The sequence below is a fragment of the Centrocercus urophasianus genome, unplaced genomic scaffold (assembly GCF_019232065.1).
Source record: "Centrocercus urophasianus isolate 14NV4802_14NV808 unplaced genomic scaffold, USGS_Curo_1.0 seq_582, whole genome shotgun sequence".
Lineage (NCBI taxonomy): Eukaryota > Metazoa > Chordata > Aves > Galliformes > Phasianidae > Centrocercus > Centrocercus urophasianus.
The window spans coordinates 27123-51430 of NW_024885180.1; the positions used below are offsets into that span (position 1 = coordinate 27123).

General features: G+C 62.5%; 3 protein-coding genes across 3 annotated transcripts; all 3 read left to right on the top strand.

Moving 5' to 3' along the window:
- The first annotated feature begins 1248 nt into the window (after positions 1-1248).
- NTRK1 (neurotrophic receptor tyrosine kinase 1) lies at positions 1249-8481 on the top strand. The gene is made up of 17 exons (XM_042836264.1): positions 1249-1430; positions 2815-2889; positions 2966-3037; positions 3503-3571; positions 3894-4048; positions 4134-4279; positions 4380-4506; positions 4620-4949; positions 5151-5168; positions 5315-5373; positions 5647-5749; positions 6048-6194; positions 6284-6414; positions 6478-6650; positions 7582-7822; positions 7987-8145; positions 8296-8481. The coding sequence occupies exons 1-17, from the start codon at positions 1249-1251 to the stop codon at positions 8479-8481; spliced, it is 2373 nt and encodes a 790-aa protein (XP_042692198.1).
- A 5203-nt stretch (positions 8482-13684) lies between these two features.
- On the top strand, positions 13685-20898 carry PEAR1 (platelet endothelial aggregation receptor 1). Its single transcript, XM_042836274.1, is given in 24 exon segments — positions 13685-14428; positions 14707-14799; positions 14877-14981; positions 15236-15336; positions 15419-15511; positions 15912-16158; positions 16229-16343; positions 16420-16556; positions 16890-17102; positions 17209-17383; positions 17719-17839; positions 17942-18105; positions 18252-18354; positions 18425-18571; positions 18666-18794; positions 18869-18997; positions 19126-19254; positions 19347-19562; positions 19628-19734; positions 19918-20029; positions 20145-20213; positions 20349-20543; positions 20647-20657; positions 20659-20898. Coding segments are annotated over 24 exon segments (3090 nt in total). The 5' UTR covers positions 13685-14390; the 3' UTR covers positions 20800-20898.
- A 415-nt stretch (positions 20899-21313) lies between these two features.
- On the top strand, positions 21314-24228 carry LRRC71 (leucine rich repeat containing 71). The gene is given in 15 exon segments (XM_042836271.1): positions 21314-21508; positions 21667-21759; positions 21834-21941; positions 22013-22111; positions 22233-22308; positions 22394-22468; positions 22541-22609; positions 22697-22931; positions 22933-23103; positions 23189-23287; positions 23479-23518; positions 23594-23670; positions 23754-23862; positions 23936-24045; positions 24112-24228. Coding segments are annotated over 14 exon segments (1419 nt in total). The 5' UTR covers positions 21314-21508; positions 21667-21725.
- Positions 24229-24308: the final 80 nt, after the last annotated feature.

Genomic DNA, 24308 nt, shown 5'->3' on the forward strand with positions numbered 1-24308 from the left:
CTGCACTGCCAACCCCTGCGTTGGGGAGAAGGTAGCAAAGGGAGGGGGGGGGGGGGGGAGGGAGAGGGGAGGCTGCCCCGTGGGGCGCTCCGTTTTGCGGGTGGGGAAACTGAGGCACGCTCTGCCCTGCAGACTCCCCACAATCCTGACTGTGGGGCACCGCGTCGGGGGCCGCGCCGACTCCTCTGTCTGCCCAGGGGGTGCAGGGAGAATAAAGCAGGACGGAGCTCGGCCGAGCGGTGCTTGATCTGTGGGGGCACGGGGGGTTGGGGTGGAGGTGGAGGGGAGCGATGCTCGGGGCTTTCCACTGCCGTCCGCCGGTCCCATCTGCTTCCTGCACATCTCGTTGCGGCTTTGCCCTGCGGTGCCTGAGCCGGAGGCGTTTCTGGGGAAAAAAACGTCAAAGCAGAGGAATTCGCGAGGCGGTGGCGGTCTGACGGGGGACTCAGACCGGGATGTCTGTGGAGAGGGGTCTCGCATACCTCTTTTCTCCCCATCCCAGTCTCTTGGTGCTCAGGGCTGAGCCCTGGGGGAGGAATTCAGACTGAGAATGTGCCAAACTCATCGCACGCATGAGCTCTAGTGCCATAACGCAGGGAGTGGGATGGGGGCAACGGGGGCAGATGGGGATCCACCAGCCATGCTCTGATCTCTCCTCACTAGAGGGTCCCAAGCAGGTGAGACAGCTGGAGACGGGTCCACTGTGCCAGCAATGTTCCCAATTCTGCACCCCGATGTAACGGGGGGCTCGAGGGAAGCTCAGCGCTGTGACATTTTGGGAGAGCGATGGGAGAGCTGGGGAAGGGGATGCTCCTGATGGCCCTGAGTGCGGGGAGGGGGCAGTGGGAGGTGTCCTCCGCCCCTTGCAAATGGGGGCACCGGAGCTGCTGGAGCAGGGCGCGGGCGGGGATGGTGCGGGGACGGTGCGGGCATTGCGGGCACAGCGCGAGCAGAGTGTGGGCACGGTGCAGAGTGCGAGCATCGCATCCAGGGCGCGGGCAGAGAGCGGGCAGGGTCCCACTTCTCCCACCCCACCTGCGCTCCGACCTCCCATCCCGCACTCTCCCGGTGCCGCCGCGCGGTGCGGGGCTGCGGGCAGGGTCGGGGCGGGGGAGCCGCTGGCCCCTCCCCAGGAGGCCGGACCGGGCGCCGCTTTTAACCCGCCGGTCCCTCACGGTGCCACTTTCGTGGGCTCCGGTGCGGCGACGAAGTGCGAGGGCGGCGGTCCCGGAGCGGCCTCGGGTCGCGATGCTGCCCGCCTGGCTCCGGCTGTGCCTGGCTGCGCTGCTGCTGCCCCCGGGAGCCGCCGCTCCTCCCGCCTGCCCCGCGCAATGCCGCTGCCCCGAGCCCCACATCCTGCGCTGCCGGGAGCCCCGAACCGTGAGCAGCCTCAGCGCCCTGCTGCTGGGCACCCGCCGCCCCACCGACGTGTGAGTGGGGAAGGGCAGAGGGACAGCGATGAGATGGGGATTTGGGGATTGGGGTCGTATGATGAGGAAAGGGAGCGGGGATGGGGATGAAGAAGGGAACTAGTGATGGAGATGGGATCTGGCGATGAGGATGAGGAAGGGGATAAGGACGGGGCAGAGTAGTGAGGCCAGGACGGGCTGATGAGGATGGAGATGAGGAAGCGGATGGCAGTGGGGTCAGGGCATTTGGACCAGGACACAGTAGTGGGGCTGGAGGACGTACATGGTGGTGTCACTGGGATAATGCTGGGGCACTGATGGGGACCAGGGCTGCATGGAGAGGGGTTATTGGGGTGTAAAGGTGGGAAGAATCCCTGCTGTGGACTCACAGGGAGTGAGGGAGAGACTCAGGACAATTCTTTGCCCCCTCCCATGAAGCCCCAGTAGGGCTGGGGTGCAGCAGGGTCCACAGACAGGGAGCGCCCATGCTGCAGTGGGCAGTGATGGGGAGCGGGAGGAGACCGGACCCTTTGTCCCCACCATGATGATGCTGTCCAGCTAACCTGAGACTTGTGGGTTGGGAAGCTGAGGGGGAATTGAGCCCCCATCCCCCTGGATCTGAGAGGGATGATTCTCCAGCGTGGGGAGAGCACAATCATGCTGATACTCAGCTGAGGTGCAGGAGGGGTTTGGTCATCCACACTGCCTGGGTTGGGGCATGTCTCTTCCATTCCCCCTCTGCTGTGTGCTGGGATGAGAAGGGAGCAGAGGTGTGTAGTGACAATTTGGGTGCCACCAGGGTGTTTGGGCTCCTGGGTCCTCACCCTGCTGATCTGCTGCATTGCTGGAGCGGCTGCCGCACGCCTCCCTGCCTCAGTTTCTCCATGTGCTGGGAGACGCTGAGCTGCGGGCGCTGCCAGCTCTTTGTTCACTGCCTGACAGGGTGGGGTGGATGGTGATCCCCCAAGAGATCACCTGCCATTCCTCTGTTGTGTCTCCCTCATCCCCATCGTGGCCTGGGGGGTGGGGGTGGTTGGAAAGCCCTGCGCTGGCTCCCAAAGGGGCTTTCCTTGGGAAGAGAAGGAGTGAGGAAACAGCCTGCTTCTCAGTGCCACCGTCACACTACAGGGCACTGTAGGTACAGGGAGAAGTGAGGGGACACATAGAGGGGCCTTGGGGGAGGGGGGCTGAGACTGGGCCAACTCGCCTTCTGGGTGGGACTGTGGGTTCTGAGTGGGAATTCAGCTCTGGCCCCAGCGTGCCAGCTCAGCCCAGGGGAAACTGAGGCCCAGAGGAGCAGCTTGGCTCTGTCCCTATCCCCATCCTAGGGCTGCTCCCCCTGCTCTGGCAGTGGTGATCCCAGAATTGGGGCTTGATCCCCACCTGCTGCCCTGTTGCCTTCCAGCATCATCGAGAACCAACCACTGCTGACATCTCTGACCCAGAAAGACACCAGAATGCTGTGGGACCTCAGGCACCTGTGAGCCCCCTGGGGTGGGGTGGGGAGGATGGGGACAGGGTTCCCACTGCACGTGCTTAGCCCTTGCCTCCCCCAGCACCATCTCCAACTCGGGGCTGCAGCACATATCTGACGATGCTTTCCAGGACACCCACAGGCTGAGCCATGTGTGAGTACCCCCCTTCTAGGGCTCGGATCCCCATCCCCATGCATGTCAACCCCCTCAGGGCACTCATCCCCACGCAGGGTGGCTTTGTCCCTGCACTCTGGGAGGATCGATGCTGTCCCACTGCCTAGAAGCAAAACTCAATCCAGAGGGACTGTGTGGGATTGTGCTGCTGAATGTGAAACCATTGATCGGGGCTGGAGCCCCCTGGGAACTCTGTGCAGTGCAGCCCCGTGCAGGAGGGGATGCTGGAAAGAGGGGAGAGGGAGAGGAAACTTACCCCAGGGATGATGGAGATCCCTGGAAGGGGCACCCAAAGGCTGGGCTGGCAGCCAGCCTGGTGCATGTGCTTCTGCTTGGTCATGGTGTGACAGCTCTGTTCCCAGCATATGAGAGATCGCTGTGTGTGAGGGTGATGCATGATGAGGGGACTTGGGGAAGAGAGGCTGATGGGGTCTGTGCTTGCAGGAATCTCTCCTTCAATGCGTTGACCAGCCTCTCCTGGAAAACCTTCCAGCATCTGCCCCTACAGGAGCTGTGAGTGCCGTGGCGAGGGGCAGGGCATGGGGTATGGCTGGGGATACAGCTCTGGGGGAGGATGTGGGAGCAGGGACAGGGCTGGGGATGCACCCGTGGCTGTGGCAGCACTGGTACAGACCCAGCTGCAGATATGCAGCTCCGACAGCCCCAGATGTGTGCAGCAGAGATGGGAACAGGCACAGGGATGGGGACAGCACAGCACACACAGCTCAGCGTTGCGCAGCAAACCGCTCCGGGTGCAGCCATCCATCCTGCGCGCCCCGGGCTTGATGCAGCTGGGGATGCACTGCATGCAGCTCGTATCCTCTCCCCGTCTCAGCATCCTGGAGGGAAACCCCTTCAATTGCTCCTGTGGGATCCGCTGGCTGCAGCTGTGGCAGAACGGGAGCCGTGCTGAGCTGGGCAATCAGTCGCTGGTCTGCTGGGAGGGCAGCGCGCTCGTGGCCCTGGGCAGCCACCTCCTCTACGGCTGTGGTAGGTGGTACAGGGGGACCCAAACCCAACCTTGAGCCCATTGTGGGTGAGGACAGCATGGGGACAGCTCATCTCTCCTCGGCAGAGCCCCCCACCGCCCGCATTGAGCACCCCGATGTGGTGCTGCGCCAAGGGGACAGCGTCAACCTCACCTGCCACATCTGGGGCGAGCCACCAGCCACCGGGGAGTGGGTGCTCCCTGACATGGGATCAGAACCATCTGTCACCAAGGCAAGGCTTGGGGCACGGCGGGGACCTTCCAGCCACACCATCCCCCTGCAGCATCCCCTCCGTGCAGGATGTGCTCACCCCATCCCGGTGCTCCCTGCAGCTCTCGGAGTGGGAGCTTGTCCTGGAGATCAACAACATCTCCTCCAGCCTCAACCACAAGGACCTCACATGCCGGGCAGAGAATGAGGCGGGGCTGGCGGAGGACAGCGTGATGCTGAATGTCACCTGTAAGCTACCCAGGGGACGTGTGACGGTGGTGGGGAGGTGGGGTGAAGGGCGGCTTTGGGGTCGCGTGTTTGGGGATGCACGTTTGGGGACACAGGCAGCTCTGTCCCCACAGTCCCGCCGGTGATCCTGCTCCTGCATGAAGCCATTTCGCAGCACTTCTGGTGCATCCCCTTCTCAGTGGACAGCAACCCAGCGCCCAGCATCCTTTGGTTCTTCAACGGCTCGGCGCTGCCTGAAGGGCCCTACATCCACACGCGCATTGTGGAGTATGAGCCCAACTCCACCATACTGCACGGCTGCCTCCAGCTCAATCGCCCCACACATGTCAACAACGGCAACTACACCCTCGTGGTGCAGAACCCCCTGGGCAGCGCCACCCGCAGCATCCAGGGCCGCTTCATGGACAACCCCTTCAGCTTCAGCCCCGAGGATCCCATCCCTGGTGCGTCGCAGTGGGGCTGAAGGAGATGTGCTGCCCCAGTCCTGACACTGGGGCACCAAACCCCTCTGTTCCCACCCTGCCCAGGGGTTCTGTGCCCCTGCGTGCCTTGGTTTCCCCAAGGAGTGGGAAGGAAACACGGGACTTCTCTCATGGGGGTGGAGATGGTTAATGTGTGCTCTTTCCTTTTTCCATGCTGCACAGTGTCCATATCTCCGCTGGGTGAGTGCTGGAGTGTGCTGCTCCCCCTGCTCCAACCCCCCGAGCTATGGCGACTGGGGCTAGTCCCCTGATGAGGATGCAGTGATTGTGCAGGAGTGAGGATGTGCCCCCTCCCCACACTCATCCTGTGCCCTCTCCCCACGCAGGCACCAGGAACAGCTCTCTGGAGGGCCCCGTGGAGACAGCGGATGAGCACACATTTGGGGTGAGGGCTCGGCTGGAATGGGGTGCTCTGTGATTTGGGGCAGGGGACACAAGGATACCTGTGGGAAAGCAAAGCAGTCCTTAAAGTGAAGGCAAACTGCAGGCAAGGGGAGGTGGAATGGGATAGGATGAAGGCAGCCACCTGCCCTCCCTTGTGCCTCAGTTTCCCCAGTAGATTTGCAACCACCTCTGCTGACGGAGCTGGGAGAAGGGTGCTGTCCTTGGCTTTGCAGCAGGACCCTGGCCCCATCCCCACCATTCCTTCTATCCCCAGGTCTCCGTGGCCGTGGCTTTGGCTGTCTTCGCCTCCCTCTTCCTCTCCGTCATGCTCATCGTGCTCAACAAGTGCGGGCGCCGCTCCAAGTTTGGCATTAACCGTGAGTCCCCTCTTCCTGCACCGGGTGGGGGCACAGCCATGGGGCAATGGTCCCCAAGGGTCCCCATTGCCTGGCACTCCCTGGGGCACTGGGTGGCAGTGGAGCCCCACCGGGGCCAGGCAGGGCAGGCAGCAGCTGCTAATTCACTCCTGGAATGGATTCAGCCTGCAAATGGGTTTGATCGCACTGGCTTCCCCCGGGGCTGGGGGGGGGATGCTCGGCAGCACCTGGCACTGCTGCACAAAGCACCCCTCACCCCTCTGTTGATGGCCCTGTTCATGTGCCCCTGTCCCTTTAGGCTCAGCCGTGCTGGCCCAAGAGGATGACCTGGCCATGTCATTGCACTTCATGAACCTGGGCAGCAGCCCCATGTCCTCCACAGAGAGCAAGCTGGATGGGCTGAAGAGCAACTTCATTGAAAACCCACAGTATTTCTGCAACGCCTGTAAGGCTGGGGGGCTCCAGCATCCCCCACTGCTCCCCAGTGTCCTGCTGGGGCAGAGGCTCGGGGCTGACGGGTGCGGGTTCCCCCAGGTGTGCACCACGTGCAGCGCCGTGACATCGTGCTCAAGTGGGAGCTGGGTGAGGGCGCTTTTGGGAAAGTCTTCCTGGCTGAGTGTTCCCACCTCCTCCCGGAGCAGGAGAAGACGTTGGTGGCTGTGAAGGTGAGGGGTTGGGGATGGGGGTCCCGGGCCGGTCGGTGCCAGGTTAACACCATGTGTTTGCAGGCACTGAAGGAGGTGACGGAGAGCGCGCGGCTGGACTTCCAGCGGGAAGCGGAGCTGCTGACGGTGCTGCAGCACGAGCACATCGTCAAGTTCTACGGCGTGTGCACCGAGGGTGAGCCCCTCATCATGGTCTTCGAGTACATGAAGCACGGAGACCTCAACCGCTTCCTCAGGTGGGCCCGGCCCCGCGCCCCCTCCCCGCTCCATCAGCGTGGCTCAGACAGCCGCTCTGCGCTCGCTGCTAATGCAGCCCTCCTTGCAATATTGATTAGATTAGCTGTCTGAGAGGCTTAAATAGAGAGAGATTGGCCATCAGCTGGAATAAGCAGAGACTTTTCGATTGGCCCCCCAGGTATTGCTGATAGACGGGGGGGCTGCCAGAGGCATCGCTTTAGTGGCCAACGCGATGAGCTCTGAGACGTGGCTTTTATGATTATTGTTATGGGACTTGGCATTAATGGTTCTGCCGAGCAGAGCCCCCCGCTCCTGGCCCAGCCTCCCCGGCCCAGCTGTCAGCAGCACTGGGCATCAAAGCAGTGTGCAGCCCCCGGCCCGCTCACACCCCGGCTCTGTGCATGCCTGCTGCTTTCACACCTCCTGGCGCCCAGCGATGCACAACCCTCACAGCTCAGCGCCTCCGATGTGTGCACAGCACTCCTGGCATGTGCATGCATGGGATTCCTTGCTGTGGATGCTCTCATGTGTGCACTAGCCCCGTTTGCACGCATGTGTGTGTGTACGTGTGTGCATGCTTCTTCTGCACGCGTGCACTCTTATGCCTGGTTTCCCCTGCATGCATGCGTGTACACGCAAGTTGATGTGCTCTTCTGCATGCATGCACACAGGTGCATGGCTTTCCTTGGCATGGCTGCTTTCCCAGCATGCACACAGCCTTCTCTATCCTGGACACGTGTGCACACACATGTATGCCTTCCTGTGGGTGTGCACACACACGTGCTCTCCCTTCCCCACCATGCGTGCACACACATGTACTGCACCTTGCGTGGCTGCACACATGCATGTACTTTCCCTGCACGCACACACAGCATCTCCCAAACACACTTCCAGGCACAAATATGTGCTGAGCACCTTCTGCCTTGCCAGGTCCCACGGGCCGGATGCCAAGATCCTGGACCAAGGGCAGGGGCAGCCCTGCGGGCAGCTGACGTTGAGCCACATGCTGCAAATCGCCACGCAGATCGCCTCAGGTATGGTCTACCTGGCATCCCTGCACTTTGTGCACCGTGACCTGGCCACCCGCAACTGCCTGGTGGGCCACGACCTGGTAGTGAAGATCGGGGACTTTGGCATGTCCCGTGATATCTACAGCACCGACTACTACCGGGTGAGCTCCTCGCCTTCCCTGCCTCAAATTTCCGTTTCATCCGCTGCCCCTTCCACAGCCCCATCCATATTTAATGGTGCTGCTGAGTGCTCAGTGGGGGTTTGGGAATGGGAGGGCTTGGGGGAAGAGGGGGGGGTCCACGCTAATCGTTCTGCTCTGTGCAGGTGGGTGGTCGGACCATGCTGCCCATCCGCTGGATGCCCCCTGAGAGCATCCTGTACCGCAAGTTCACCACTGAGAGTGACATCTGGAGCTTCGGCGTGGTGCTGTGGGAGATCTTTACCTACGGGAAGCAGCCCTGGTACCAGCTCTCCAACACCGAGGTGGGCTCAATGCGGGGTCTGCGCATGGGGCTGAGCACGGAGCTGGGCTTGGCACCGCATCCACATGTGGGATGGGGGAAAGCGAGGGACCCCCTCGCTCTGTGGGGTCCGGATGGGGGCTGCGGGCTCTACGTCCCCCTGCTCCCACAGGCCATCGAGTGCATCACGCAGGGCCGGGAGCTGGAGCGGCCCCGCACGTGTCCCTCCGAGGTGTATGACATCATGCAGAGCTGCTGGCAGCGAGAGCCACAGCAACGCCAGCGCATCCAGGACATCCACAGCCGCCTGCAGGCCCTGGTCAAGACTCCTCCCATCTACCTGGACATCCTGGGCTGAGAGGGAACCCCATCACCCCCAGGCTGGCCGGAGTGCTCCGGCACTGCTCCCACTGTCCCCACACCTTGGACAGATGCCCTGATACTGGAGAGAGGGTTTAAACTCTGTTTGTCACAGCGAGCCCCCCTGGGGGGCTGTAGGGTTGGAGCTGTGCCCGCGGTGGGGGGGAACTGTGGCTGTGGCATTTCCCTACTGTGGGTTTGCCTCTAGAATGACACAACCAGGACCCCCAGCCCCACGGGGGGGCAATTGGCTGCTCGGTGTCATGGCTGTTCCATCCCTCCCCATCCCAGTGCCTGGCCAGGTGGATGCCCTGCGTGCTCTCCCAGTCTGCAGTGATCCTGGTTGGTAATAAAAGTGTCTACTTCTCTGCTGAGCTGCCAGCTGGCTGCCCATGGAGTGTCTGCTGAGTGCCAGGGAGGGGGAGGTGCTCTGGGGAGAAAGTCTGCTTTTTGGGGCAGGGGAAGGGGAGCAGAGGGGACGTGGTGGCATAGGGATGGCTTGTCCTCATTCCATGGCACTGAGTGATGCGTGGGTTGGTGGTGCTGATGGGTGGGTTTGGGTTAGGAGAGGGGTGAGGATCTGTAAAGCCAAGGTGCAGGTGAGGGGGATGTTGTCCCCAGCCCAGAGAGGGACATGGAGGCACTTCAGGGACTCTCTAGCTGACCCAGGGCTGTGCACAGCAGGTGAATCGCTGTGCTAGAGGTGTGGGGTGGCGACCCTTTGAGCACAAAGGGATGAAGAAGCCAAACCCCCAAACAAAGGGCAAAGCCCTCCCTTCCCCACGCACTGTCACCGGAGCCATGGGGTTATCAAATGCCCTGTAGCGTCCACTTAATCATCCTTCCCAGGGCTCTCCGGCCGCCTTGGTAATGTTTGAGACCTGGATCTGACTGTAATGGAGCAGAATTGATTTCATCTGGCTAATTAGGCAGTGCAGGCTGGGCCCTGGCAGCTCCTTTGTTACCCACTGTGACCTGAGATAAGGAGAGGGAAGAGGAGACCTGGGGAAACTGAGGCACGGTGCATTGCCGTGCCATGGAGCAGCACTGTGCCACGGTGCATTGCTGTGGTGCTGTACTGTGCAGGATGGCTGGGGCTGCATGCAGCACAGCAGGAACAGTAGGAAACCAGAGCCTTCCTCAGTGTCCCTGGCACGTAAGTCAGCCCCTGCCATCCCCTCCCTGCAGAGGGCACAACACCAGCTGCCAGCCCCAGGGTAGGATGTGGTGGCCAGCAAAATGGGTGACACCCAATGCCAGCCCTGAGCCAATGGGGAAACTGAGGCAAAGAGCCTTGGGGCTGCCATGCAGGTGTGCAAACAGCTGCTTTGCAGTGGGGCTGTGGTTCCTGTCCCCTTTTTAAACCCCAGAGCTCTGCTGGGACCCTGGGGGGGCCAAGCAGTGCCCCACATGCAGCCCTTATTCATGAGTTGGTGGCAGTGCCCCCACTTATGCACGACCAGAGGAGAGTGCCCTCCTTCCTTGGGGTTCTCTAATCTCTGCCTGCGCTGATTTATGGGCTTTTCCCTCTTATCTAATTTGAGGAAGGAACAAGATTACAACTGTGAGCTTTTCCAGCGCTGCACTGCAAATTGCCTCTTCGGTCAATACTGTTCCCTCAGAGGGGAAGCAGCGGCCACGCGCTGTCCAAGCACAGCAAAAAGACCAAACTGCCCCCAAAAAGGACCTGAGCACGGCGATATGAGAGCACCACGTGTATGGAGGGGGGGGGGGGAATTGGTGTGGGTTTCCCTGCAGTTGTGCCTCGGTTTCCCCGTGGGGCAGAGAGGGAAGGGTTAAGCCCCGCTCCCAGAAATGTGCAGCTCTGATTGATTTATCCCCACCCCACAGTTTCTCCATTTCAGCTGCTCCAGGGGGAGCGGTAATGGACTCTGGCAATGAGGTAATTAACGGCTCTGCTCCTTGGGAAAGTTCCTTTCTTAGCAGCACAGCAGCCGAGCCGGGGACAGGGCCCTGCCAGGGTCCCAGTCTTCATCCTGCATCCAATGGGGCTGCAAAGGGATTTTTTATGGTGCAGCCTCATCCTGCCTGGATCCGGGCTACCGCTAGTGCTGCTCGTGTTGCTGGCTCTGCTCCCACCTCAGATGGAGCTGTGGTACCAGGGATGCCCTTGTGGGACACCCCACGGGGATGGGGCAGGAGGAGGCCCCGGGGGCTGCTTCGTTACAGGGACTGTGTGTGGGATTGCCCAGTTTGGGGTTTCCCACTTTAGGGGGGGGGGATCATATGGTGGTGGTGACAGATGTGGGGTTGCAGCTGCATCCCGGCGCCGTGGGTCCTGGGGCGGATGAGCACTGACCGGACCCTGTGTGCCTCCTAAGTGCACTTGTGGGTCTGGTTCCCCCCGGCCTGGAGATCTCAGGGGGGCTGCAGAGGCATCTCAGCACTAATGAGGCACAGCTAAAGTGCTGCTGAAGTGTCCCAGAGCAGCATTTCCCGGTGACCACAGGGATGCCTTATTTAAAAGCAGCAGAGGGGGGTCAGTTCTGCCCAGTTCCCAGCTCCGGTGTCCCCATCCTGGTCCCATTGTCTCCAACTTGTAACCCTTGTGTTCTCGTCCTCAATGGCTCCAGGCAGAGCCATTTGGGGCAGCCCCTATGGCTGCGGGTGGGCTGCATCCTAATGGAGCACAAATGGGCGGGGGGGGGGGGGGGGGGGGGGGGAGGTGGAGAGGCAAAGCCACGCTGGGATGTGAAAATCGTTATGAGTGATTAGAGCTATTACTGTAACGAGGAGAGGCAATTAATGGCGCCTTGACATCAGTTGAGGCCAGCTAATGTACGTGGGATTTGCTGGGAGAGGGGAGAGGCTGGGTATGGGGAGGGGGCAAAGCATGGGGCTGAGTGTGGGGACCCCGGCGCAGAGCTGCTGTGTGGGGATGAAACAATGCATGGGGAGGCCAGGATACGGGGTAATACATGGGCAAAGAGCATGGGATGTTGGAGTCGGGGGAAGGGGGGTTGTGTGATGGGGCATCCCGTGATGTAGGGATGACGTGTGGCTGGGATGCAGATGTGTGTGGCTGGGGTGCAGGGATGCAGCGTGGCTAAGAGAGCCAAAATTTGGGGTGGCATGTACCCAGGAAATGGGAAAATGCGTGCCTGGGGTACAGGGGTAGCACGCAGCTTGGGAACCCATAGCGTGAGGGTGATGCACAGCCTGGATCCCAAGGTGATGCAAACTGAGCATTGCCAGCACAACGTGTGCTTGCTCTGCAGGGCTGAGGCACTGCCGGGAATACCAGGGCGTGTGGGGATGATGTTTGGCAAGGATCCTGAGCTGCAAAGATGCTGCAACACGGGGATGCTGCGTGGCCGAGGTGCAGGGATGGGAGCACAACGTACGGCCGGAACCTCAACAACCGCGTGCTCCGCTCTCAGCCCGGCTCTGCTCGCAGCCGCCACCAGATGCTGCTGTTCGGCCGGGGGACGCCCGCTACCCGCAGCCCCCGGAGCTCGACCCGACCCGACCGCACCGCGAGCATCGCCCGGGGCCGTCCGGGATGCGGAGCCGCTCCCGCACCGCTCCGCAAAACAGCCGGGACCGGACCAACACGGAGTGTCCCGACGGGGCCGCTCAGCCCCGCTTCGGGCCCCGGTGATGTTTTTGTTCCAAACCTGTTGGTTTCTGGCCAGCAAAGTTAAAAAAAAAAAAAAAAAAAAAAAAAAATTAAAAAAAAAACAAGTTTTTTTTTCTTTTTTTTTTTTTTTTTTTTTTTTTTTTTTCCTCTTTTCCGTAGTTGTCTCTGAGTCCAAACTTCCTGAGAGCAGCTCCAGGCCCTCCCTCTGCTTCCGACGGCCGCGCTGAGCTTCCAGCACGCACAGCTCTGGCAGCCACGGCCCCGTCCCGTCCTATTCGGTCCTGTCCCGGCCCGGCCCGGCCAGTTGAGAGTCCTGGTGAGCGCGGTCCCGGGGTTGGAGACCCACTGGGGTGGCCAAGGGGGGTCCTGGTCCTCTGTTGGGGGGCTCTGGGGTGCCCTAGGGATGCTGGCATGGGAATGGTAGGGGGAGCGTGGGATGGAGCGGTGACACTGCAGACCCTAGAGCTGACACTAAGTGGATCCTTGTCCCCATCCTTGTCCCCATCCCTGTCCCCATCCCTGTCCCTATCCCCACAGTGTCCCCACGATGCTCACAACCCCGAAGGAAACGCGTCAGCCTGCGGTGTAGGAAGCACCAGGGCAGAGATAGCAGCTGTGAGGCCCGGGCTCTGTGTCCCTGGTGGGGACACTGCAGGAGCCACATCTCTACCCTCAGCCCCATCTTCCCACGCTGCACAATGTGGGGCTGCAGATCCCAGTGCCTGCGGGCGATGCTCTCTGACCTGTGTCACACTGGGAGGAAAAAGTCAAGGAGCTGGACTGGGAGGGGGGGGAGGTAGGAGGGCGAGGGGTGAGGATAATCATCCCCAACCCTTGGGGATTTTCCCCTCCCTTCTTCCTGCCTGGTTCAAAGCAGAAGGATTTGGTCATTGGGATGCAACCACCCCAGGGTGAGGGCGATGCCAGGCTGCAGCACGTCGGGTGCCACCCTGTTCCTGTCCTCCAATTGGAGCTCCCAAGGATGGGGACACAACATTCCCTGCTCTGGAGAGGTTCTGGAGGGAGTCCGTGGGGCAGCATAGGAGCATCTCCTGGAGGTCTCTGTGGTGCCCACGGGACAATGCTGGGTATCCCGGCCCCCACATCCCAATTAGCACCAGATGAGGCCGTGTTTTGATGACTCCTCGCTTTTCCTGCCAGCATCTCTGAGCGGTTCCTGTTGTTCTCAGCAGCTCTGGGGCCCTGCCTCTCCCCCCTCACCCCCCCCCCCAGAGCGTGGGTTCGCTGGAGTGGGGATGGGGCCGTGGGGAGGGCTCAGGGGTCCCGAACTGGGGAGGAGAGTTGCAGGGCGGGAGGCTCGGAAGCGGGTGAGCAATTACTCACCCTGGAAACGGCCGCTGGGACCTGAAGGGAAATGGGGGAAATTCTCTGACTAAACGCTTTTTCCAGCAGAAAAACGGCGCTGCTCTGGGACAAGGAAGGGCTGCTTCGGTGGGGTCACCCCTCACCTCTCACCGTGCTGTTGTACGGAGGCAGGGCAGCCCCATGGGGAGGAGGAGGAGGAGGAGGAGGAGGAGGAGAAGGGTGGCATCAGGGGTGGCACCTCGAGGTGTCCCCAGGCATTGAGGAAATGGCCGTGAATCCATGAATCCAGCTGCGAGGGGCAGGAAACCTCTGCTTCCTCCTGCAGCACACGTGTGCATACCGGAGAGCTGCAGCCATCCCCCCAAAAACACCGTGCTGTGCGCTCAGGGCGCACTGTGCTGCTCAGGGATGCTGGGATGGGGTCCTAGAGCCAAATGGGGACAGCTCACGGGTCCCCCACCATTCTCTCCTGCTGGGTCTTGCAGAAACCCCAGTGCACCCCGAAATGCTGCAGTGCGTGGCCCCGTTTGGAGCTGGCTGTGCTCCCAGCGCCCGTCCTGCGCTCGGTTGAGCAACAGCCCGGCGGATCCAGGAAACGCAGCGGCAAATAAATACTAAAAGCGTTGAAACGGGGCCATGCAGGGAGGCTGCCAGGGCTTGGGGGTTAACTCCTTCCCATCCCCACCTCCCTGAGATGGGACTGCGGATCCGAGGGCAGAGACACGTCAGGATGCATCCCTGCTGTCCTCCAGTGCCCCGTGTTCAGCCCTGGGGACAGTTCAGCCTGATGGCCCTGAGTGCAAACTGGTGTCAACAAACACCCTGCATCCAGCCTTGGGGGTGGGTCAGCCTGATGTCCCCAGCTTTCCCAGTGCCCTCAATGCCCCATATCCATCCCCAGGGACAGGTCACCCCGGTGCCACGCAGTGCCCCAATCTGTGGGCTGCTCCCAGCGCTGTGGGAGAGGAGCAAACCCCAGGATGGGGTCCTTGGATCCTGCCTCAGGAGCAGCTGTACGGTAGGACAGTGATACCCAGGCAGGGGGGTTGCGCAGTGCTGTGGGGCAGGATGGGCACAGTTTTATGGCAGCATTTCTGTCTCTCTGTGGGGCCCGCACAGCACTGGGGCCACCCGTGTGGCTGTGCCTCAGTTTCCCTTTGGCAGCCAGGCCGGGTTGGAGCCGTTCCCCCGCATGCAGGAATGCAGACCCAGCCCCACGGGGAGGCCGGGGCCGGGGGCGGTGGGTGGGGAGCAGGAGAGCAGTGTGTGTGAGTCCAGCTCGGTGCTCCCATGCAGGATGGTGCTGAGAACTGTGGCACTGGCACTGCATGCCTGCCTCCTGGCCGCCCTCCACCCCAGCGACCCCAACGTCTGCAGCTACTGGGAGAGGTAGGAGCTGTGCTGGGGGCACCGGGTTGGGGGCACCCGTGGGACCACCCACCACCCCGCACCCTCTTCCCCAACAGCTTTACAGCAGCGGTGAAGGAATCGTACGCCAAACCCCACATTTTGACCTCCACTGAGCCCTGCACTGGGACACCAGGACTGCCACAGCGCTGCCCGCAGCAAAGGTGAGGGCTGAGCCAAAACCCCAGCAAAGCCCCCCCCCCTCCCTCCACTCCATCCCACTGCATGGATCATCCTGGTGCCCAGCGCAATACCCTCCTGCCCTGCTGCAGGGCTGTCCCGTGCCCAATGCGATGCTGTCCCATACATACATCTAATAGGGGCTGTCCCACTGGCTGATGCCCTATGGCTGAGGGGGGAGGGTTCACATAGGGCCGTCCCCCCGCACCTCATCCTCATGGCTCTGCTTTTGGCACAGGGTCGTGTACCGCACGGAGTACCGACAGGCGGTGCGCACCGACTACCGCCGGCGCTACCAGTGCTGCCTGGGTTACTATGAGAACAGGGACGCCTGCGTCCGTGAGTGGGATGGGTGGGGGGCGAGGTGGGGGGGGGGCTTCTTGGGCTGTCCTCTGCTCACCTCCCAGCTGTGTGCCTGCAGCGCGCTGCACCCAGGAGTGCGTCCATGGGCGGTGTGTGGCCCCTGAGCGTTGCCAGTGTGAGCCAGGCTGGAGGGGACATGACTGCTCCAGCAGTGAGTGGGGAGGGGGCACAGGGACCCCTGGGTTGGGGGATGGAGTGGGGTTTTGTGGGGGTCTGCGGTGAGAGATGTTCTGGGGGTGAACAGGGAAAGGGAAAAGAATGAGATGAGATGGGGATGGGGATGGAGTTGGAGTTAGGGATGGGGACAGTGATAGGGATGCTGCAGTGAGGTGTCCTGGGGGTGAACAGGGAAAGGTAAAGGAAAGAGATGAGACGGGGATGGGGTTGGAGTTGGGGATGGGATGGGGACAGCGATGGGGATGGGGATGGATGGAGTTGGGGATGGAGATGGGCTGGGGCTGGGCAGGAGGGGAGCTTGGGACGGAGGTGGTGATGGAGATGATGTGACTAGGGCTGGACCCTGGGACACAGCAGTGTTCTCACCCATGCAGAGTGTGATGAGCACTCGTGGGGCCAGGACTGCGAGCACCGCTGTGACTGCCACCATGGGGCCCCCTGCGATCCCCTGAGCGGGGTCTGTGCCTGCCCCCCTGGTTTCACCCCCCCGCTGTGCCACCAGCCCTGCCCATCCGGCTCCTACGGCCCTGACTGTCGCCTGCACTGCCCATGCCACCATGAGGCTCTCTGCAACACCTCCACTGGTGCCTGCCTCTGCCCCCCAGGGCTTGCTGGCCCACTGTGAGTGAGGGTCCCCGCAGTGCCCGGAGGGGAGGGGGTCCTGTCTGCTCACTGCTTGCTTTCCCCACAGCTGTGAGGTGCTGTGCCCCGAGGGGACACCGTGCGTCACCCACTGCCCCTGCCAAAATGGGGGTATCTGCCACCCCCCCGGCTCCAGCACCTGCGTCTGCCCCCATGGATGGATGGTAGGTGGGATGTACCCCCTCTTCCCCACGCTTTGGGGTCCCCCCTGGCCCCGTTGACCGCAGCACTCTGTGGCAGGGGGACATCTGCTCCATACCGTGCCCCCCCGGACGCTTCGGACCCGGCTGCCAGGGGGAGTGCCGCTGCCACAACGGGGGCCGCTGTGACCCCCTGGGGGGGCAGTGCCGGTGTGCGCCCGGCTTCACCGGAGAGCAGTGAGTGGGGATGGGGCACGGGGGGACTGGGGGAGATGTGGAGTGAGGCACAGGGAGGCATGGGAATGAGGAAGGGGGGACATTGGGTGGAGGCACACAGGAATGGGGATGTGGGTGAGGTGGGCATGGGGCGCACAGGGGGGAAGGGGTGGCAGCAGCAGATGCAGGTAGGTACACAGGGCTGGGACACACAGGGCAACCAAGCCCTGATGCTGCCAGATGGGACCTGGATGCAGCCTGGCATGCAATGAGCTGCATGGTCTCAGCTTGGAACAGAAAGGGAGGGTCTGGGTGCTACCTTGAGGTCGTGTCACCTTCCGTGTCTCCATACAGGTGCCGGGAGAGGTGCCCGGTGGGGAGGTATGGGCAGGACTGCCAGGAGAGCTGTGACTGTGCCAATGGAGGACAGTGCTTCCATGTGGACGGCGCGTGCCTGTGCGAGGCCGGCTTTCAGGGCAGCCGCTGCGAGGAGCCCCGCTGCCTTCCCGGTCTCTATGGCATCCACTGCCAAAGCCACTGCCTCTGTCACCCCCAGCACAGCCAGAGGTAGGCGATGTACCCTCCCTTTGTCCCCGGCATCATTCACAGAGCCATCTCCCAGTGCACCCAGCGCCTGGACTGGGAGCTCTGGGCACTGAGTGGGTGCCCCCAGCTGCCACCCGCTGCTCGGCGAATGCTCGTGTCGCCCTGGCTGGGCTGGGCTCTTCTGCAACGAGAGCTGCCCCCCTGGCTCCTTTGGGGCTGGATGCCTGCAGCTCTGCCTCTGCCTCAACGGGGGCACCTGCGATGGGACCACCGGGCGCTGCCACTGCCCTCCTGGTTACACGGTGAGTCCCCGAGCTGCCCCCGCTGCAGGGATATGGGGAGCAGTAGTGTGGGACACAAGGGTCAGAGAATCCTTGGGAGGACACCTTCTGGATGGATTTGGGTTCTGGTTATCCCTGGGGGCAGTTTGGGGTCCAGGTGTCCTTGGGGCTTAGCATGGAAGGCCCATGTAGCATCAGGGTGGGTCCCCTGGGAGGTCAAGATTTTGGGGCGACTCCTCTGCCTCCAGCATCACTGCACCAAGGGGAGGGAGGGGGCTGGTTTGTGGCCTCTCAGCCCTGCGTGTAGGGAGATGCTGTCATCTCACAGCCCCCCCGCATTCTTCCCCTCCCCCCAGGATGAGCACTGCTCCTCCCTGTGCCCCTTGGACACCTTTGGGCTGAATTGCTCGGAACGCTGCTCCTGCCAGCATGGCGTTGCGTGCTCCCCCATCGACGGCTCCTGCATCTGCAAGGAAGGTGGGCACACAGCTGAGGGGGGGGGGGGGGGGGAAGGTCGGGGGCAGCTGGAGTGATGTGTGTCCATCCCCATGCCCACCCCAACACCCTCTCGCTCTGCAGGCTGGCACGGACCTGACTGCTCCACACCGTGTCCTGATGGCACCTGGGGTCCTGGTTGCAATGGGAGCTGCGACTGTGCCCACGGGGCCACTTGCAGTGCCCAGAGTGGGGTCTGCAGCTGCACCCCGGGATGGCACGGCCCCCGCTGCCACCAGCCCTGCCCGGTGAGTGTCCCCCTACAGCACCAGAACGCGGTGCCACCGCCTCCAGCACCACCATCCCCAGTGCCACCATCCTCAGTGCCACCATTCCAGGCACCACCTTCCCCAGTGCCACCCTTCCCAATGTCGACCTCATCCCTGAACCCCAGAATGGGACATTCGGTGCCGGCTGCGGGCAGCGCTGCGAGTGCGCCAACGCGGATGGCTGTGACCCCATCACTGGAGAGTGCCACTGCCTGCCTGGGTGGACAGGTGAGGGAGCCGGGGTGCGGATACCCCACTGTGCCCTGCCCCTGTCCCTCACTGCTCTTGCTGCCCCCAGGGTTGCAGTGCAAGCAGAGCTGCCCGCAGGGCTCCTGGGGCCGAGGCTGCCACCAGCCCTGCATGTGCCGCAACGGAGCGTCGTGCTCTCCTGAGGACGGATCCTGCACCTGCACCCCAGGCTTCCGTGGCCCCACGTGCCAGCGCCGTGAGTGCCCCACGGGGGGGGGTTCTCCTCATCCCTCGAACCCCATGGGGCTGAGGCCGGGTGCGCTCGTCTCACAGCAGCCCCGTGCCCGCAGAATGCCCTCCTGGCCGCTATGGAAAGAGGTGTGCACTGAGCTGCTCCTGTGCCAACGGCTCCTCCTGCCACCATGCCACCGGTGCCTGCCTCTGTGCTGCGGGCTGGAGCGGCCCCCATTGCTCCCAGCGTGGGTATGGGGACACGGGGACAAGGGTGAGGGCTGGTGCCAGGGGGCTGATCATCTCCTCGCCCCACCACCAGCCTGCACACCCGGCTTCTGGGGGGACGCCTGCTCCCAGCGTTGCCAGTGCCACAACAGGGGGACGTGTGACCCGGTTGAGGGGACGTGCCACTGCCCCGCAGGATGGACAGGAACCAGCTGTGAAGAAGGTAGAGGACCCCCATCCCCAGCTGAGGCTCTGTGCACCCCCAGGGTGCAGCCCTGAGGGAGTGATTTGGGGCTGCTGTCTGAGCAGTATGGAGCTATACAGAGCCACCCACCCTCTGTACCCCTGCAGAGTGCCCCCCTGGGACCTTCGGATTGCAGTGTGACCAGCTATGCCACTGTCCCCACAACGCCACCTGCCACCCCGTGAGCGGGACGTGCCCGTGTGCCCCAGGCAGGAGCGGACCCCACTGTGAGGCTGGTGAGCAGGCATGGAGAAGGTTGGGGACAAAATGGTGGGGACCAGCTCCCCACCTGTTCTAAGGACTGTCCCTACATCCCCTACATCTACAGAGAACCCCGATCAGCCCTACACCATCGTGCCGGCCCCACCGTTGGCCTACAGCACGCTGGGGATGGTGGTCAGCCTGGTGGCCCTGGTGGCTCTGCTGGTGGCCGTGGTGGCTGTGGCACTGTGCTACCGCCACCGGCAGAAAGGAAAGGAGAACAGACACCTGGCCGTGGCGTACACAGCGGGACGGATGGACACCTCTGAGTACGTGGTGCCAGGTGAGCAGCACGCAGGGACGTGGCTCCAGGCCCCCCCGGCACCAGCACTGATGTCTGTCCCCCAGATGTGCCACCGAACCACACGCACTACTACTCCAACCCCAGCTACCACACGCTGTCCCAGTGCACGCTGCCTGCCCCCGGCAGCCAGGACAGAGCCAGCTCCCTAAAGGTACGGCACAGCATGGTGACACGGTGCGGTGTGGCACGTCGTGGTGCGTGACGACGCACGGTGGCACAGCTTTGCACAGTGCACCGAGGCACAGGGCAGCATGTTCAATCGTGCTGCATGACAGCAACAGCAGGCACGGCATGGGGAGCTCTGCAGCTATGCTGTCTCTTGTTTTGGCTGCAGGTCCCCAGCTCTCAGCCCTTCTCCGGTGCAGAGAGGCCCTATGGCCCTGATGGCAATGCTACCCTTCCCCCCGACTGGAAGCACCTAGGAGCACCACCACAGGGACCCAGGGGTAAGAGGGGGCAGCTCTTGGGAAGGTGGCAGCCCTGCATTTGAGGGAGTGCTTTAGGAGGTGGAGAAGTCCAACAGGACCCCTTCCCCTGACTCTCATGATGCTTGGTTTCCAGGCGGGGGGCAGATGGAGCGGAGCTACAGCTACAGCTACACCTGCAGCCTGGGGAAGTACTACAGCACGGGTACCAATGGGACTGGGAATGGGGATGGGATGGAGCAGGGATGGGATGGAGCAGGGATGGGATCTGAATAGGACCCATGTGGGCACGGCCACTCTCCGTATATTGGTGATGGGGACCCCTCTGCCTCCCCCACAGAGCACCCCCAGGAGGGGCTGAGGGCCAGCGGCAGCTCTCTAGCCAGTGAGAACCCCTATGCCACCATCAAGGACGTGCCATCACCGCTGGCCAAGGCCCCCGAGGGCAGCTACATGGAGATGAAGTCCCCGGTGCAGCGAGAGATGTCCTACGCAGAGATTGGGCTCCTGGAGGAGCCTGACAGCAACGAGGAAGGTACGCCCGGGGGATGGGGGGGGTTTGTCGGGGAGGGGGGGCATCCCGATGGACAGCCCTGTGGACAGGAGACTCTCAACTCCCATCGTTCTCCTCCCTACAGAGAGCAGCCCGGGGGGGGGCAGAGTGCGCAGCTCCAGCCCGGGACATTCCCAGCCACTACGATTCGCCAAAGAACAGCCACATCCCCAGCCACTACGACGTGCCCCCCGTCCGTCACCCGCCGTCCCCTCCTCTCCGCAGGAAGGATCGCTGAAGACCCCCCCCACCCCCACTTCACATCGCGACACGTGGACAGGAAATGCTGCCCTGCAGCGGGGACACCGAGAGACGGCAGCGAGCAGCCCGGGGTCCGCGCAGGATCGGATTCCCCCCCCGCCATAAAGGGTCTGCCCTGTCGCCGCCGCTGTCCCGCAGCCTTCGGGGCATTGCTGTCAATAAAGCCGGGTTGGTTGTGGGAGCGGCGTCCTCAGGAGTTGTGTCCTTGGGAGGAGGGCGGTGAGGGGCACGCAGGAGCGCTGGCCCCGGGATGGCGGCGGCACGAAAGCCAGGAAGGAACCCGGGCAGAGCAAAGCGCGGCCATAGAAACCGCGTGGGGGTGGGGGGGGAGGAGGAGGGAGGGAGCGACGCTTCCACGGCCCAAAGGCGGATTGAAAGCGCGCGCTCTGATTGGTCCGATGGCGGCGGTGGGCGGGGCCAAGAGGTGTTGCCACTGACTCGCCCAGCGATGGTATGAAAAACGGAGCCGAAAGGCACGCGGTGATTGGCTGGAAACGGTGACAGATTGCGCCCATCGATTGGCTCAGAAATGGACCAATGGGGCTTCAGCAGCGGCGCACCGCCTGTAAAAGCGCGAAGACGGAGGCAGCCGCTCCCCGTTCGCTCTCGGCGTTCCGGGCTGCCGGTGGTGCTTCTTCCTCCGCTTCTCGTCTACGTCGACCGCGGGGCCGCGTTCAGGTGGTGAGGTGGGTCCGGACCGGGACCTTCAGCCCCTTATGGTGCCTCTGTAGGAGCCCGCACGGTTCCCCCCTCCATGAAACCCCTCCACGTTGAGGATCTTTGTAGCATCCTCTGGTTCAGGGGGTAACTATGACAACCACCCACCCCCCTCCACCATGCCCAGGTGTACAGTGGTGGAAGAAGTTTATTGCCTGGTGTTACGCTCTCCCAGTGACTGCAGAGATGGAGAGTGAGCAGAGAGCTGAGCAAGGTGCTGGTAAGGCTGAGCCTGGTGAAATGGGGGGTGGGGGCTGAAAGGATCCCCCCCTCACACCCCGTGTTTCTTTTCAGAGCAGTACCAGTGCTGTGGGCTCCTACAGCAAGACCTGACAGAGCTCTGTGCCTGGGCTGGCATCACTTCCATCCCCAGGGTCACTGTGCGGCCTTCCTGTGCAGCAAGTGAGGGAATGGGGGTGGCTGGGGGGTAGGGAGGGAGAGATTTGGTTCTTCAGACGCTGCTTCATCCACAGCTGAGGGTGCAGAGCCTTGCAGACTGGGAGAGCGCTGCATCCAAGTAGAGCTGCAGAATGACAGTGACCCACGGAGCGTCTGCGGGGTTTTCTTGCGAGGTGGGGAAACAGCACTGGAGAGGAGTGAGCCGTGCCAGCCCTCCCCCTGCCACCCCCAGCCCCTTGGGTGGCTGAAGCCACAGTTAGAGACTTTTCCCTCATTCCATCTCGCATCCTGCAGGCTGGAAAGTGGACGAAGAGATGCTGGGTGTGCTCAGCAAGTGCCTGCCTGCCCTGGGCAGCCTGAAGACCCTAAAGTGAGCATGGGGGGAGGAGCTGTGGGTGGTCCACAGGCAGTGCTCAGTGATGCGGACGGCGGAGTGATGCCATCTATCCCTGCAGCCTCTGGAGCACTGGGCTGACTGATCACGTACTGCCTGCTCTAGGCACGATGGTGGCAAGGTGCCCCCGGCTCTGGTAGGTGAGGTGGGGGAGGGAAGTTCTTGATGTCATTAATTGAGATGGTCTTGGTGCTGTTTCACCCCGCAGGTCGCTCACCCTGGAGGGGAACCCTTTGCCAGAGCACTCCTTCCACGTGCTGATAGGGGCCAGCAGCACGTGAGTGCCAGGCTCATCCCTTGGCACAGAGCTCAGATCCCCAGCTACGGAGCGACCCCCAATGTCTCCCAATTTCCTCAACCCCAGGCTCTCCCACCTGTCTCTGCGCAACAACTGCATTGATGACAGGGCTGCACAACTTCTGGGACAGGGCCTCTCCAGCATGAGCTCCTCCAACCGCAGCCTGCTGTCGCTGGTCCTCAGCTTCAACCGCATCTCTGACGTGGGCGCAGAGCACATTGCTGAGGTGGGGGCAAGAGGGCCATGGGGGAGCCGAATGCTGCCCGTGCCCCCTCCCATCACCTTTCTCATCCCCTCCCCTCCAGGGGCTGCGCTGGAACCGCTCACTGCTCTCCCTGTCCCTGGCCCACAACCGCATTGGGGATGCAGGGGCAGTGAAGCTGGCAGAGGTGCTGCAGCCCTTCAAGCTGAGGCACGAGGAGGTGGTGGAGCGGAGGAGGCTGCTGATGGAGGAGCAGGGACAGCCCCGTGCAGTGAGCTTTGGGTGTGGGGTGGGTGGGAGCTTTGCCTTTTGGGGGCCAAATCTCTGAGCGTATTTCTTTTTATATCCCCAATCAGGCTGAGTCCAGCAGTGGGCATGCCCTGAGCCTGCAGGTCAGTGCAGCAGCAGGCAAGCTGTCTGCAACCAAACAGCGCACGGGCACAACCAAAAAGAAGGTGAGGAGGCAGGCAGTCGACGCGGGGTCTCAACGTGGGGTCTTTGGTACTCCTGCTGGGGGTGTCTGGGGGTGGGTGGTGCTGTAGCTGTGCCTGAGTTTCCCCATTTCCCTGTGCTGGGTGGAGGTCACAGAGGGTCCCAAAGTGCTGCCCAAGGAGTGCAGTGGGGCTGAGCTTGCTGGCCTTTGCAGGAGCTGCTGAGGAAGGACAAGAGCAAGCAGAGCAAGAAGTGTGAGTGAGGGTGCTGGGGAACATGCTGGGGGAGCTGCTCCTGACTCAGCTGCTCCCATTCTGCTCTTCCTGCAGCTACTGCCCCTCCAGACTCCCGACCCGGCCGCAGCCGTGGTGCAAAGGGTGCCATCGAGGAGCAGCAGGACACTGAAGTGAGCAGCACAGTGGGACTTGAGGGGGTTTGCACTCCCTGCTGTGGCCCCTGCATCCTCAGGACCTCTCCCAATGCCTCCAGGCAGGTGATCTAGCTGAGCCCAGCCACCCACTGCTGGAGCCAGGCTTGCACTGCGGTGGGAATGTCATCCTGCCTGGGAACCGGGTGCTGCTTAACCTCAACCTGTCCCGTGAGTGTGGGGCTGGGGGGGCCTGGTTGCAGCACGGGCCCCGTCCCCATGCTCGTGTCCTCCCCCCCCACAGACAACCGCATCACAGAGCGAGGCCTGGGCGCATTGCTGGCTGCAGTGGAGGGGCAGGAGCAGCAGGAGGGAGCTGGGGGGAGACAGGGGCTGCGATGCCTCTCGCTGAATGTAAGCCGGGCTCGGTGGGGGGGCTGCTGGCAAGGCACGGCCTTATTCCCTGTGCCCCTCTCTTAGAGGAACAACTTCTCCAGTGCCTGTGCCGCCTTTACCCGGCTCCAGGAGCTGCTGCTGCAGCGGGACCCCCTCCCCAAGCTTGTGGAGGATGAGGAAGAGCGCAGCCAGGATCCCTGAGTGCCCTTAGAAGCAGCGCTTTTCTGGGCTTTTCTTAATAAATTTATTTTTTAATTCTTGTTTTCTGGGGTTTTGGGGGG